Source organism: Acomys minous (genome assembly GCF_964271855.1).
Source record: "Acomys minous genome assembly, chromosome: 8".
Classification (NCBI taxonomy): domain Eukaryota; kingdom Metazoa; phylum Chordata; class Mammalia; order Rodentia; family Muridae; genus Acomys; species Acomys minous.
Genome location: NC_140489.1, coordinates 87,378,662 through 87,392,466, shown reverse-complemented (window position 1 = coordinate 87,392,466; position 13,805 = coordinate 87,378,662). Strand labels below are relative to the sequence as shown.

The window sequence follows — 13,805 nt, the reverse complement described above, 5'->3', positions numbered from 1 at the left end:
AAACTTTTCTCTCATTTACTTTCATTTGAACATTTTAAAATACAGACTTCTGATGGCAGAAATCAGGCTGAGCTCTTCAGTGGATAGTACTGTGCTCAGATTTAGTCTATTGTGAGTTATTTTGCTTCTTACCTCTGTATTGAAACCATCTCATTATCTTACATTAAAATTATCATGTGGTCATCTCTGTTGTCCCCTGCTCACTCCCATGTGGCATTGTGCTGTAATGCACTGATATCTGTACTACAGAGCAGTTGCTAAATTAATCTTATGCAGGATTCTTAAATAAAATAGTTCATAAAAAACTATTTATTCCAATTAAATATTTTAAGCATGTCAATTAGAAAACTGATCTGGTTTTGAAGAATTTGTGCAAGTGAAGAGTGAAGTATGAAGATTGAAGTCTCAGGTTCATTTAAGCATCTCTGGTTTTATAGTGTACCAAGAAAATCCTTCATTGTAAATAGATGCAAATATTGCCAGTTTTTAAAATTCCTTTTTGATGACGATACAGTGTTTAATCTTTTTTTTTTTCTAATGCTTTTTTCTACTCCATGTGGGTGCTGGGAATTGAGCCTGGGTCTTCTGGAAGAACAGCCAATATTCTTAAAACTGCTGCGCCATCTCTCCAGCCCTGTGTTTAATTAATCTTATCAGAGACTTACAAGATTCATTGGGAATCTTTTTTTCTTAGGCAGCCACTGGCATGTAGTATGTAATTATTGAAGCTTTGCTCTGCTTCTCTAACTCATGCTCTAACACAGGTTGTGGTAGAATGTGCTTTCTTATATAATTCTGTGAACAAGAAATGGCTTAGATTTTAAGAAACAGTGAAAACATACTTGTGTGCATGAGGCAGAGGGAATGTTTTGTCCCAGAGTCTGAAACTGTTAGCTACTCTAAAGGTGGTTAAAGGGACTTGGGAGAATGGAGTTGACAAATGAGACAGACTAAAGTCTCATGCAATAGGCAACTTTATTCAGAGCACTAGACAATTTATACTCCAAGAGTTAAGAAGAGTCACATGAGTAAACTGTCCAATCACAAAAGCAAGCCACATGTAGCAAAAACATGGTTTTCTATAGAGCCATACAGGCAAACAGCAATAGTCTGTTATAACGAATAATCTGAAATAAACTTACTCTTATTTGCAGTATCTGGGAGGAGCTTAAAGCTTAATCCAAGAACAATTCTGTGGATTTTGTATTTTGGGTTTTTTTTGTTTTTGGTGGTTGTTATTAGGTTTTGTTTTGTTTTTTTGTTTTTATCCCCCCCTCTGGGTTTCTCTGTGTAGCCTTGGCTGTACCTCTGTGATTTTTAAGAAACTGAGGTCATAAGACTTATTGTGGTTTCTTGGAGTTTTCTCACAAGCACTCAGAATTCTCTTCACAGGACTCTATTCTTAATCCATGTTCTGACAAAACTTGAGCACAGAGTCAGGATGACTTGTTATTGGTCAGGATGTATTGGTGCTGTTGTGCCAAAATCTAACACACAGCATTCTTTTACATTATTTTTATCCATTTTAAAAACGGGTAAGTCAGCTGGGTGTGGTGGTGCACACCTTTAATCCCAGCACTCTGGAGGCAGAGGCAGGCTGATCTCTGTGAGTTTGAGGTCAGTTTGGACTACATATTTAGTTCCAGGCAGCCAGGACTGCACAGAGAAACTGCCTAAAAAAAACCAGGCAAACGACAAGCCCCAAACATAAGTTCTGAAGCCGGCATTTGGGAGAGCAAGCTGTGCTGGAGATCCTTTGTTTCCATGTCCACTCAGAAAGTCAACAAAAGTACTGACTGAGGCTAGACTGTCATTTCAGGATCAGAGGCTGATGTGGGATCCAGAAGAGTTGTGCTCCTCTTAGAGGTGGCACCGTAACCTGGATTATACACTTAAAAGCCTAAAGAAGTGGCACTGGCCTTTGCTAGGTGACAAGATAGTCAGGTACTCACATGTCTCTGGGGAGCAGCCAGGTGTGCTTCATATTAGTAGATGTTAGGTTTTATGCTTGCTGACTTATATAACTGCAGTGTTTATGGTAAGAGTGGCTGGCAAGGTGGCAAGATGGTTAAGAGCGCTTGCTGCTCTTGCAGAGGACACTGGTTCAGTTCCCAGAATGGTGGCTTACAACCATCCACAATCCCAATTCCAGGAGATCTGATGCCTCTTTTGACATCGTGCACCAAGCCTGTATGTAATGATCATACATACATGCAGGCAAAACATTCATATACAGAAATAAGTAAATAAACAAGTAAATAAAATTTTAAAATATAATTTTTGGATGGAACAGATGAAAACAGGCCAGCAGTTTTCAGGATACACATCAACAGAATGATCAAAGATCATTGATGTTCTGTGCTCATGCTATGGATTATCTGAAAGGAAATTAAGTGTTTTATTTAGCCAAAACAGCTAAAGACTTGTTCATTGAAAACCACAGCATTGCTGAGAGAGGGGAAGGAAGGTAAAAAACAAGTGGGAGACACTCAGTGAACACAGACAGGGAAATTAAATGACTAGGATATTGGGGTTGCCTAATGTTCCCTTCCCAGCCGATGGAAAAAAAATCTTCAAAAATCCCAAAAGCCTTCATTTGCAGAAAGGACAATGGTTCTGAAGAACAGAATCTGAAGGCTCACACCTTCTTGCTTCAGAGCTCCCCATAGAGCTGCAGTGTCAATAGTGTGTCAGTGACATCATGAACACACAGGGCAATAAAACTGAATAAACCCAGACAACAACTGTGGCTACGTAGAGTTTGGCAAGAATGCCAGTTCTGTGCAGCAGAGAAAGTATGCCCTCCAGCAGGTGGTTCTTGGACGCTACACGCACCTTCCCTCATGCACACGAAGAGTGAATTGGGCCCTTACCTAACACCGCGTACAAAAGCTAGCTCATTGTGCTCCACCTATTCTTCTTTTCAAGCACAAAACTTTGTCAGTATCAGAATGCGTAAATATTTTGTTTGTTTGTTTGGTTTTTTGTTGTTGTTGTTTTTGTTTTTCTAGACGGGTTTTCTCTGTGTAGCCTTGGCTGTCCTGGATCTCACTCTGTAGACCAGGGTGGCCTCGAAGTCAGAAATCCACCTGCCTCTGTCTCCCGAGTGCTGGGATTAAAGGCGTGCGCCACCACACCTGGCTAGAATAGGTAAACTTTAAATTATTCTGAAAGGGTAGAATTCTTTAGGGAGAGAGAGAGAGAGAGAGAGAGAGAGAGAGAGAGAGAGAGAGAGAGAGAGAGAGAGAGAGAGAAAGAGAGAGAGTGTCTGTCTGTCTATTCAATTGGCAAATATTTATTGAGCTACTGTGCTATGACAGTGTTGTATGCTAGGGACTAGACATATACTAGTGATCAAAACCAAACTTGCTTTCAACTTTGATGGAAATGACAACTTGGAGGGGGAGTAAGATGTTTAAGAAGACACTTCCTGCCGGGCGGTGGTGGCGCACGCCTTTAATCCCAGCACTCGGGAGCAGAGGCAGGTGGATCCCTGTGAGTTTGAGGCCAGCCTGGTCTACAATGTGAGTCCAGGACAGCCAAGGCTACACAGAGAAACCCTGTCTTGAAAAGCCAAAAAAGGAGGAGGAGGAGGAGGAGGAGGAGGAGGAGGAGGAGGAAAAGGAGGAGGAGGAGAAGAAGGCGACACTTCCACTAGTAGACTGTACTGGTGGCGTGCAGGAGAGCTTTGCGTCTGTCATAGAGGAATGTGAGCTGTCCCTGAGGTAGTCTTCTTGAAGTAGAGAATTGTGCTGCATGTGAAGGATGCCTGAGAATTAAATGGGTGAAGACAGGCGGGGAGAGTGTCTAGAGTTTTGGTTGTCTTTCCACAGATAATAATGATCATAAAAATGAGTTTTATGGGGCTAGAAAGAAAGCTTAGAAGAGCACTTGCTGATCTTCCTGAGTGTGGTTCCTAGTACCCAGATGGCAGCTCCAGGGGACCCAATGCCTCTGGCCTCACAATTTTCTGCACTCATGTGTGCATATATCCACATCCAGGCATGCATACCTATTACATAATTTAAAATTAGTTGTGTGTTATCTTTTGTTTCTGACTCTGCCAATGCAGTTGGGTGGCTTTTGTTGTTTTTTCTTCATTGTTCGTGATTGAACCTGAGGCCATGTAGATGCTAAGCAAGTACCCTTCCACTAAACTACATGCCCAGCACTGACTTTTTTTTTTTAAGATTTATTATATATACAATATTCTGTTGCATGTGAGCCAGCAGTCCAGAAGAGGGCATCAGATCTCATTACAGATGGTTGTGAGCCACCATGTGGTTGCTGGCAATTGAACTCAGGACCTTTGGAAGAACAGCCAGTGCTCTTAACCTCTGAGCCATCTCTCCAGCCCCCCAGTACTGACTTTTGTCCATGTATTAATGTGAGTGCCTTCTGGAAGTTAAATTTGACTCAAGTGTAATATAGTTCCAAGGCAGATGAGAGTTTATAAAGATAATTGGGTTGCCTAGCATGCATGAAGCCCTGGGCTTGATCATCAGTGAGTGAAAATTGGGGTAGGGGTAGATCTTAATTTTAATCACTTTTTAAATAATTATGTTATTAGATGATTAGATTTAAAAATATGTTTTCTTTGTAAGTTATACATTATGGATCTGCTTATGCTTTAAGATAGAATATTTTCCATGTAATTTTGAGCCTTACTTTGAATGGAAGAGACAAGAATGGCTTATGTAATTTTTGACAAGTAATTAATATGTATCTCCTATAAGGCATTGTCGTTTATAATCAAGTGCTTTAACTTACATGGATGTTGGCATTAACAAGTGCTGTTTGATTAATGGCATCAAAAGAAACTACACTTGAACTTCCTGGGAGCTCATTGATGCCTGAGATTGTAAAAATGCTTTCTATGGGCCATTTAACTGCTGGCAACTTTAGTTCACATGATTCATAGTGCTGAAATTTTAAATTCACTCTTAATTGAAAAGTGAAGTTATTTAAATTCTTTAAATGCTAACCTTTGGAAAAAATATCTGAAAAATAAAGGCCCATATGATTTTGATGGCCTACTGCCAAAAGATTATCATTTACATAAATGTCTCTTTTAACAGAAGGGCTTAATGCATTGAGCTCAAAAGGTTAGAATAGAGACTTCAATCTGGAGAGCAGCAGTAGACGTTTGGCTTGTGAACAGCAGCATTGTTCACCGCGCTGAGAACACTGTTCTCATTCAGGCTGAAAGCAGCGCTGGCATGAGGATTCGGTTAATTTGTTTCATGTGACTTGTCAGCTGTGTGTTTTTATCTAAATCTTCCTGGCCTCTTTCTTTTTCTGTATTAAACTCCTGAAATAAATGAACCACCTTTTTAACTGTTTCATTTCTAATATTTTTCCACCTTTGCAAATGATACATGTGATCATTCTCCGGGTTTTCATTATACTCTAAATGTATCTAATAACTAGTTTGAGTGCCGTTTTGCTTTCTTGTAAGGGATCGTATTTTAGAGAGCTTTCTGCTTTGTACATGTGTGAGTCTATAGCAGGACTTGGTGAAATCCACAAGACAAAATTGCTCGCCTTGTTTTCTCACCAGCACCCCGTTCTTTCCTTGTTTGCTAATTTTGTTCTCTGGATTTTCCCTTGGATGACTTTTAATATCTGGCTACCAGCCAAGTACTGGGTCTCAGCGGTAAAGTGCTGATCCCAAAGAAAAGATGCAGCTGTTGCTAATCTTAGAGTAGGGTTCCATCTCCCTTGGGAAGAACAGGAAAATGTTCTGTCCCCTAAAATGGAGCCCTCGTGCAGCCTAAGAGCTCATGGTCTTCATGGCAAGTGCTGTGAAGATCAAGTGCCAGGGCTTTGGAAGAGCTTGGAGAGGTGCAGTCAACGCAAGTAAAGGCCTGTGCTGAGGCTGTACAGTGCCACCTTTGCTATTTGCATATATACCCATGAATTGACCTCACAGTCAGAAAGGTGAACATGCCCCTCATCTGGACAGCTTTCTTCCTGGTTCTCTGTAATCGTTTGCCACCCTCCTCCCACCTCCCTCTGCTCTATAGGACTGGTGATCTGCTTCCTGCACATTGGCTGGACTCTTAACATAATTTATTATGAGATTTGTCCCTGTCCGTGCAGTTCCTCCCCTTTTACTGCTAAGTTGTATTCTATGATGTGGGCCTCCCTCCACTTCTGTACCCATCAGTTAGTGGACACTGGGGTTACTCCAGTTTTCTTATCTACCTGTTTGAACTTTTCCATTGTACATTTCACTACTTTATCTCTGGTACATTCTCACATGCACCTCAGATCCGTTTACCACATGGTATTCAGTAGGGAGTATGGCAGAATTTGAACATTTTGGCCGTTTTCCTCCTTTCAAGAAAATTTCATATTGGTCATTGTAAGAGTGTCTGTTAAGTGTGTTTAATGACTAAAAATTTATTTTACATTTAAGAATTTTGATTGATCCAAAATTGTTTATTGTTTGAACTCAATTATGAAAAAATGGAGGGGAATACATAATAAAAGGGGACATTATATTAGCAGTTACTATATTTGATTGGTTAAATCTTATTCCTTCCAGGCTACCGTGTGTGTGTGTGTGTGTGTGTGTGTGTGTGTGTGTGTGTGTGTTATCATATCTATTATACAGTAAGCCTCTCACTCGCTGTGTGCTGTGGGCGGCTGCTAGTCTTACTGGGACCCACATTGCCTGCCTGGGCCTTCATAGCTTATCTCACCATCAGTGAGAGTGAGCAGCTGGCTCTTCTTTGCCGCCCTGGTCCACGCCTTGCTCCTGCTCAAAATCTGTGAAGTCATTGTCACCTTAGTCATGTTGGAACTGTTTTATTATTTTTTTCTCTTTTAGGTTTCTTAGCAATTTTTCTAAATGAGAGCAAGGTGTGTAGTAATGTGCTCCTTGTAGACAGAAGCAACAGGCTTTAAGAACACAGTTTGATTCTGATAGCAGCATTGATGGATTTTTCATTTCTCTTTTTGAAGAATATCAAAGAATATTCCAACAACTAAAGATGTTGAGCCACTGCTTGAAATTGATGGAGATATAAGAAATTTTGAAGTATTTCTGTCTTCAAGGACCCCAGTTCTTGTGGCTCGAGATGTAAAAACCTTTTTGCCGTGCACAGTAAACCTGGATCCCAAACTGCGGGAGATCATTGCAGGTGGGCATTGTGGTACAATTTGTTTTTCCTTCCCTTTCTTCTTGTTTGTTGGTTATGCTTTCATTTTTGAGGTGTCGCTGTGAAGCACTGTTTGGACCCAGAGTCACTGCAGTCTTCCTGCCTTGGCCTCTGAAATGCTGGGATTACAGGCAGCAGAATTTCCTTAGCTATCTAACTTTATCTTGCTTTATGAAAAAATTAAAGCTGAGCGTGACACGCCTTTGATCCCAGCACTCAGGAAGCAGAGGCAGGTGAATCCCTGTGAGTTAGAGGTCTGCACAGTGAGTCCAGGACAGCCAGGGCTACACAGAGAAACCCTGTCTTGAAAAAAAAAAATTTTTTTTTTTTTTTACGAAATTTGAACCAAGCATTCCACAGAGGAATTAATGAGAGTAAGGACTGAGTGTGTTGACACTTTGGAGTGTGAAGATATTACCTGTTTACTCCACTGTGTTCTCTTCTTTACTCACCAACTTCTTCCTTTGGAGCACTGAACTTCTGTTCTCTTTCATATGCAGTCAGGACTTTCAGATGCCACACTTTGTAATTGTCCCAACATCTGTCTTCTGTTCTTAATAGGGACCTCTGTTGAGCAGAAAACAAAAAGATCTTTACCTTCAATTTAGTTTTTTAACCTAATTTATAAACTGAGACATAATAGTTATTATAATTTATTTTATGGCAGTCCTGGAGATTGAACCCAGGGCCTTGGGCATGCTGGGCAAGCAGTCTGTCACTGAACATGTCTTCATCCCTTTTCACTTTTGTTTTGAGACAGCATCTCTGTAAATTGCCCAAACTATTTTTTTTCATTCTGGTTTTAGAGCTCATACTGCCAGGTCCAGTTTACATTCTGGTTTTGGAGAGGCTATTGAGAGACTGGTCTGTGCTGTGGTGGAACACAAGTGTTTCATGTGATGTTGCCGTCGGACCATAATTAAGCTTTGTGGGAGTTACTAAGGGATCACCTTCAGTTAGTCGCTGTGTGCCATGAAGTAGATCCACGAACAGGCACTACATTCTCACCCATGTGTAGAATCTCAGGGAGAGTAGAGCAGGGCTAACTGGAGCCTGGGATGGGAGGACAGGGCACAACGAGACAAGGCTCATTAGTGGAGACAGAGGTACAGTTGGGTAGGGGGAGTAATTTCTGACTCTTCTTACACACAGTGACTACAGTTAACTGTGACTTAATAAGTCTTTCAAAATACCCAATAGAGGCCATTCAAATGGTCCCCTCCCAGAAAAATGAAGAGCATTTGAGGTGATGCATATTATGTTTATGTATATGAAGAATATTGTGCTATAAATATGTAGTTATTATGTGACAACCAAGAGCAAACAAACAAACAAACAAACTCAAACTCCCCCCAAGTTCTTTTTCTCGGTACTTACTCTAAGACTGATGCTTTTGTGGCTGTGTTGAGAAGTCAGTGTGTCTCAGTTTGTAAGCCCACAGTTTAGCTTACATTGTATTAGTGTTAGACAAATTTGAGTCTTTTGTTAACATGTCACAAACAGATCGTTAAAGAGTCAGAAATTATAGTGTTTAATAGCTGACGAAAGAATCCAAGTGTGGTAACTTTTTCAAATAGTGAAAAACCCCTTTCATGTACAGCAATTGGGCTTTTTTTTTTTTTCCTCACTTAAAGTCTGTGGACTATTGAAGATTTCCAGTCAGCACCTTTAAGCCCAGCTGGAATCATAGCAGGGATGAAAATATGTCTTGTTTACTAGCTGGTAACAGGACTCATCATTAGTGTCTTGTTCTCTTTTGCCTTTTGGGTTGTGATGGAATTGTCAGATGTTCGAGCTGCAAGAGAGCAGATCAACATAGGAGGCCTTGCATATCCCCCGCTCCCTCTGCATGAAGGCCCTCCTCGCCCACCTTCTGGGTACAGTCAGCCTGCATCTGTCTGCTCCTCAGCATCCTTCAACGGGCCATTCCCAGCCGGAGCTGTGTCCCCACAGCCCCACAGCAGCTATTACAGTGGCATGTCCGGCCCCCAGCACCCCTTCTACAACAGGGTAAGGGCAGCACCATTGCTTTAGAGTATCTCTTGTAGCGTGCGCCAGGGTTTCTCTCCCTGTGGGTTCTGTTATTGGTTTGGAAGTATAAGTTGGCTTTAAAATAGGAAAGTGTAAGGCTTAAATGTACAAGTGTCTGATTTTTCTTAGAAACTGAGTCTTAGCTATTAGCATGTTTCTAGAGCTCTAAAGAGTTCGAATATAAGACTACTACTGGCTTTTATTTATTTTCTTGATAAGAAAGGAAGTACTGTGAGTGCAGCAATGGTTCCTTTGGTATATTTCATATAGCATATATTGGCATTTATAACAGTAATAAATTCCTAGAGTCATTCATGGTTCTTAAATGTATGTGAGATAATAATGGAAGCATACTGCTTGAAGGATCAATGCTGTTGCAAGTTAATACCATCATAAGCCATTTTTATTTCAAATACTGGTAGTGATATATAATTCTTTGCTTAACACACAAATTTCCTAAGTAAAAGATAAAGCAGTTACCAGTGGTACCCAAACCATGTTGATGTAGTCAATCGGAGTTGTCTGTTCTCACCTTCACAACCCTAATCATGTAATGACACTAATATTTTCTATAGGAAAACAGATCATGAATTGTAGTATACTTTGTGAAATCATACTCTCAAATCTATTGTGTGTTTTAATCCTTCTTTTCTCCCTGGTTAGTCTAAATTCAGGAAAATACAGGGGCTAATATCCACAGAAGACAACTGCCTGCATGACTTTAATCACATGAGCTGGGAGGAAAGAGTTTGGGAAAAATGCAGCAAAGATGGAATTGTAGAATTTACATTTTTATTTTTTTTTAATGTCCATCATGTTAATAGGCTTGCTGTTTGTAGAGCCTTAGAAATGTGATTCCATTTTGTGCTTTTGTGTGTGTGCTTGTGTGTGTGTGTGTGTGTGTGTGTGTGTGTGTGTGTGTGTGTGTATTGGACACAGGAGGAGCCAATGGCATTTATGAGAATGCTCCTTCTCTGTATAAAGTAACAGTGTGGTAGGTGGTACAGAATGCAGATCTGTAGTCACCAGTCTTTAAATCTGCTGCAATTTTACATAAGACAGCTCAATTAATACTAATTGAAGGTGTGAATATAAGTTTGTTTGAAAAAAGTTATAAAACCATCTAGGCTGGCGTCTTACATTAACTTATTTTAAGAACAATAATGAAACCTGCTTTTAAAGTATTTAATTATTTTTAAAACACTAAAATTTCTCTTGTTTTTAGGTTTACTATTTCTGTTATTATTTAATGGTATTAGCCATACCATAGTAATTGTCTGAAACTGTCAAGAGTAAAGAAGAGAGAAGCGGCCACCTCAGAGCAGTGAATCCTAACGAATTCTGACCTTTATCTTTCTAGTCCACATAATCGGATACGTCAAACTGGCTACAAGTAAATGCAGAAGTCTTGTGAAGATAACAGTCTTCCCATCTTATAGCCTAGAGTGTAGTCCAGTGTGCTGTGAGGCAGCTAAGTTCCAGGGCCCCCCAGTGAGGCTGTCCTTGGAAGCACTGCTGGTTGTTCCCATATGACCAGGGCATTTTGGGGTCTCATATGACTTAATATTTTTTGTAAGGCAGAATTTTCTAATAACATTCTAATCTGCTTTAAGAGAGAATTTGTAAGTTAGTATGTATAAACCATGTACAGCAAACAAGTCAACATGCTGAATATAAAGAAAGATGTTTGTGTTAAGTCACAAGATACAAAACTTCAATTGTGTTTTTAAGTGTATATCAAATGAATGAAATAGAATGTAAGTCATTGTCTTAACTCTGGGTTTGGAGCTTACAGAGAGTGAAGGAGGCTTTTGTTTTGTCACTTGCTTTTGAATTTTGGAGTTGTGTTGGTTAGTTTCACTTGATAAATCTCATTACACTTTGATTTCTGTAATTGTTCATGCCCTTTTTTTGTTACATGTTTTTCCATAGCCATTCTTTGCCCCATACCTTTACACGCCAAGGTATTACCCTGGCGGTTCCCAACATCTCATCTCACGTTCATCAGTAAAAACGAGTTTGCCCAGAGATCAGAACAATGGCCTAGTAAGTATATAAAAGGGTAACTAAAATACTAATCTCATAAAAAACATGGATACCATTAAAAGCTGTTTTCTTCCTCTCTAGAGTAAAAGACTACAACTTTATAGTTTTGAGAAACAAGCTATTACTATTATAAAATGTATATTTTTATTTCTGGTAAATATCTATGAAAGAAACATGACTAGCCATCTTGTTGAATAAATGTTGAGATCTCTGGCTTATAATGCAGTGTTTGCTACCAAAACTTTAAAAACTAGATCTTTATAACTGGTAATTTCTAGTATCTTTTTAAAGGACCTTGTATATGGTATCTCTGTGTGTATATGCATTAGCATTATGGTTTAGCTGATAGAGGATGCAGTAGGAGAAAAGCATTTCAGTCTGTCCACAAAACAAGACTGTTTAAACACACCGCTGAATATAACTAATCCAAAACAAAATACGTCTGTGCCAGATATAGTAGGGGTTCCTGATGATAAACTGTAAGGAACTATAAAAAAGACAAGTTCCCTGAGAACATAATTTAAGCTACATTCTAAAGTGGTGGAGGGGGAATTCCAGTCATGCCAGTGTTATCTGTGTTGTTACCTTAGCATCACGTTCATTCATCTTCCATATGGCTCATCCTTCCCTGTTACCCACTGTCCTGTTTTATGTTGCTAGGAAGTTATCAAGGAGGATGCTGCTGAGGGGCTTCCTTCACCCACAGACTCCTCAAGGGTAATGGAGTAGTCTTGTGGTGTGGAACACTAGCATCTCTTTGCTTCTGCAGCAGTAATGACTGTCTTAATGCGATTGGCAGCAGTGCACTAACTCACTTATGGTGTGATGGGCAGTGTAGAGTAGCCAAGCACTAATAATTACAACTCATCAGTTCATTCCAAAGCTAATGCTTCCTCTTGCATTTCCCCCTTCTTGGTGATATGGGAGGGGCTTGCATTCTCCGGTAAGGAAGGGTTGCTTCCAGGAGCTGCCACCATTATTTAGTTGGTGGATTTTTCCTTAGCGCTGAGCATTGTTTTCATTTCTAACTTTGTTTAAAGCCTGCACTTGGTATGATTATGTAGGACAGCTTTGAAAGGATCACTTATGACACTAGAGGAAGACATGAGCTAGATGGTGTAGACCAACACGTCTTTGGAACCTCACTCTTGCTTCTTGGTGACTCCATTGGTAAAGTGTTACTTCTTCCTTCTTTATTAATGAAATTAAATTTTCTAGACAAACCTAGAGCTGGTTCAGCATCTAAAGGAGATTGTGTAAACCCTTTAATACATAAAGATACTGATTTCTAGCCAGGCATGGTGGTGCACACCTATAATGTTAGTACTCTAAGAGGCAGAGGCAGGTGGATCTCTGAAGCCAGCCTGGTCTACAAAGTAAGTCCAGGACAGTCAAGGCTACACAGAGAAACCATGTCTCAAAACAAAACAAAACAAACAAACAAAAAGATACTGGTTTCTTTAAAAAAAAAAAAAATATATATATATATATATATATATATATATATATATATATATATATATATCAACAAACTATAGAAGCCACTAAAATAATATTTTTTCCAGACTTTATATTTAATAAGTAATGGCCTGTGATGAGCAGCCATGAAACCTTACTTTAGTCATTCAGTCTGCAGTTGAGGAGTCCAGCTTGTGTTTTATGTTCAGAATATGCTATCTCATGAAAACATGGTCTCTCTAACACTATTTTAAAATGTTGTAAGCAGTGACAAGATATAGGCTGAAATATTATATCCTAAGTTTATCAAAGATATTTAAGTTAAAGTATATATTTGAATAGGTAATATATTTTTAAGCCCTAATTTCCTTTGAATTAATCTAGTTAAGAGAAAAAAAGGGAACCATTTTGTTGTTTTCACTAAGGAGCTGATGATTCTTAAGTCATTAACATGTTAGCTGAAATGACTGGGTAACTTGAGTTATTTGTAAGTGACAGGCTCACTGAGTCACAGCAATCCTATTGTGTGCTTAGGGACTCTGGCCCATGGAGCATCACCACTGTATGCAAAACTGACTGAGTTTATTCAGAGGACCTTTGCTGCAGGGATTCATGTGTGCAATTCAGTTCTAGGGACTAAAATTCTTCAATGAATTTCTGATGAAAGTCAGATCCTGTGTAGGATTTCATGGCTTCAGTGTCACAGAAATGCTGAAACAGCAGCTCTTCCCATGTGCAGAAATGTAGGCAAACACTTGTAATTAAAAAGTGTCAGTAATTTTTTTTTTCTGGGTCCATGAAGGGGAGCCTTTGACAAGGTTTGAAATACATTTTGGGGAAGGGGAATGATGCAGCTCCTGAGCCATGCTTAGAAGCTCAATAACAGAATATGAAGGCGCCTCACATAGAACAGTGTCTGCCAATGAGTAACACACTGCCTGTTCTCAGCACTAAAAGTTAGCTTGTAGTTGGTAGTGGATAGTAGATGCTCACCACGCTGCTTGTGCTTCTAAGAAATTAACAGTGACAACGGTTTGTAAAATGTGTCTTGTAGAAGACTAGAAAAAGTAAGTTGACATTTGTTCAAAAACCGATGAAAGCAGT

General features: G+C 39.6%; 1 protein-coding gene across 10 annotated transcripts in view; it reads left to right on the top strand.

Annotated features, from left to right (window-relative positions):
- The window catches only part of KIDINS220 (kinase D interacting substrate 220), a 92,738-nt gene that overhangs the window by 57,551 nt on the left and 21,382 nt on the right, over positions 1-13,805 (top strand). For 5 of the 10 annotated variants that reach the window (XM_084792170.1, XM_084792178.1, XM_084792171.1 and 2 more), the window contains exons 23-26: positions 6,970-7,148; positions 8,953-9,176; positions 11,130-11,243; positions 11,904-11,960. In XM_084792170.1, the coding sequence (XP_084648296.1) occupies positions 6,970-7,148; positions 8,953-9,176; positions 11,130-11,243; positions 11,904-11,960 (574 nt within the window). The remainder of the gene's footprint in view (positions 1-6,969; positions 7,149-8,952; positions 9,177-11,129; positions 11,244-11,903; positions 11,961-13,805) is intronic. The other 5 variants (XM_084792175.1, XM_084792174.1, XM_084792173.1 and 2 more) reach the window with 2 other exon arrangements.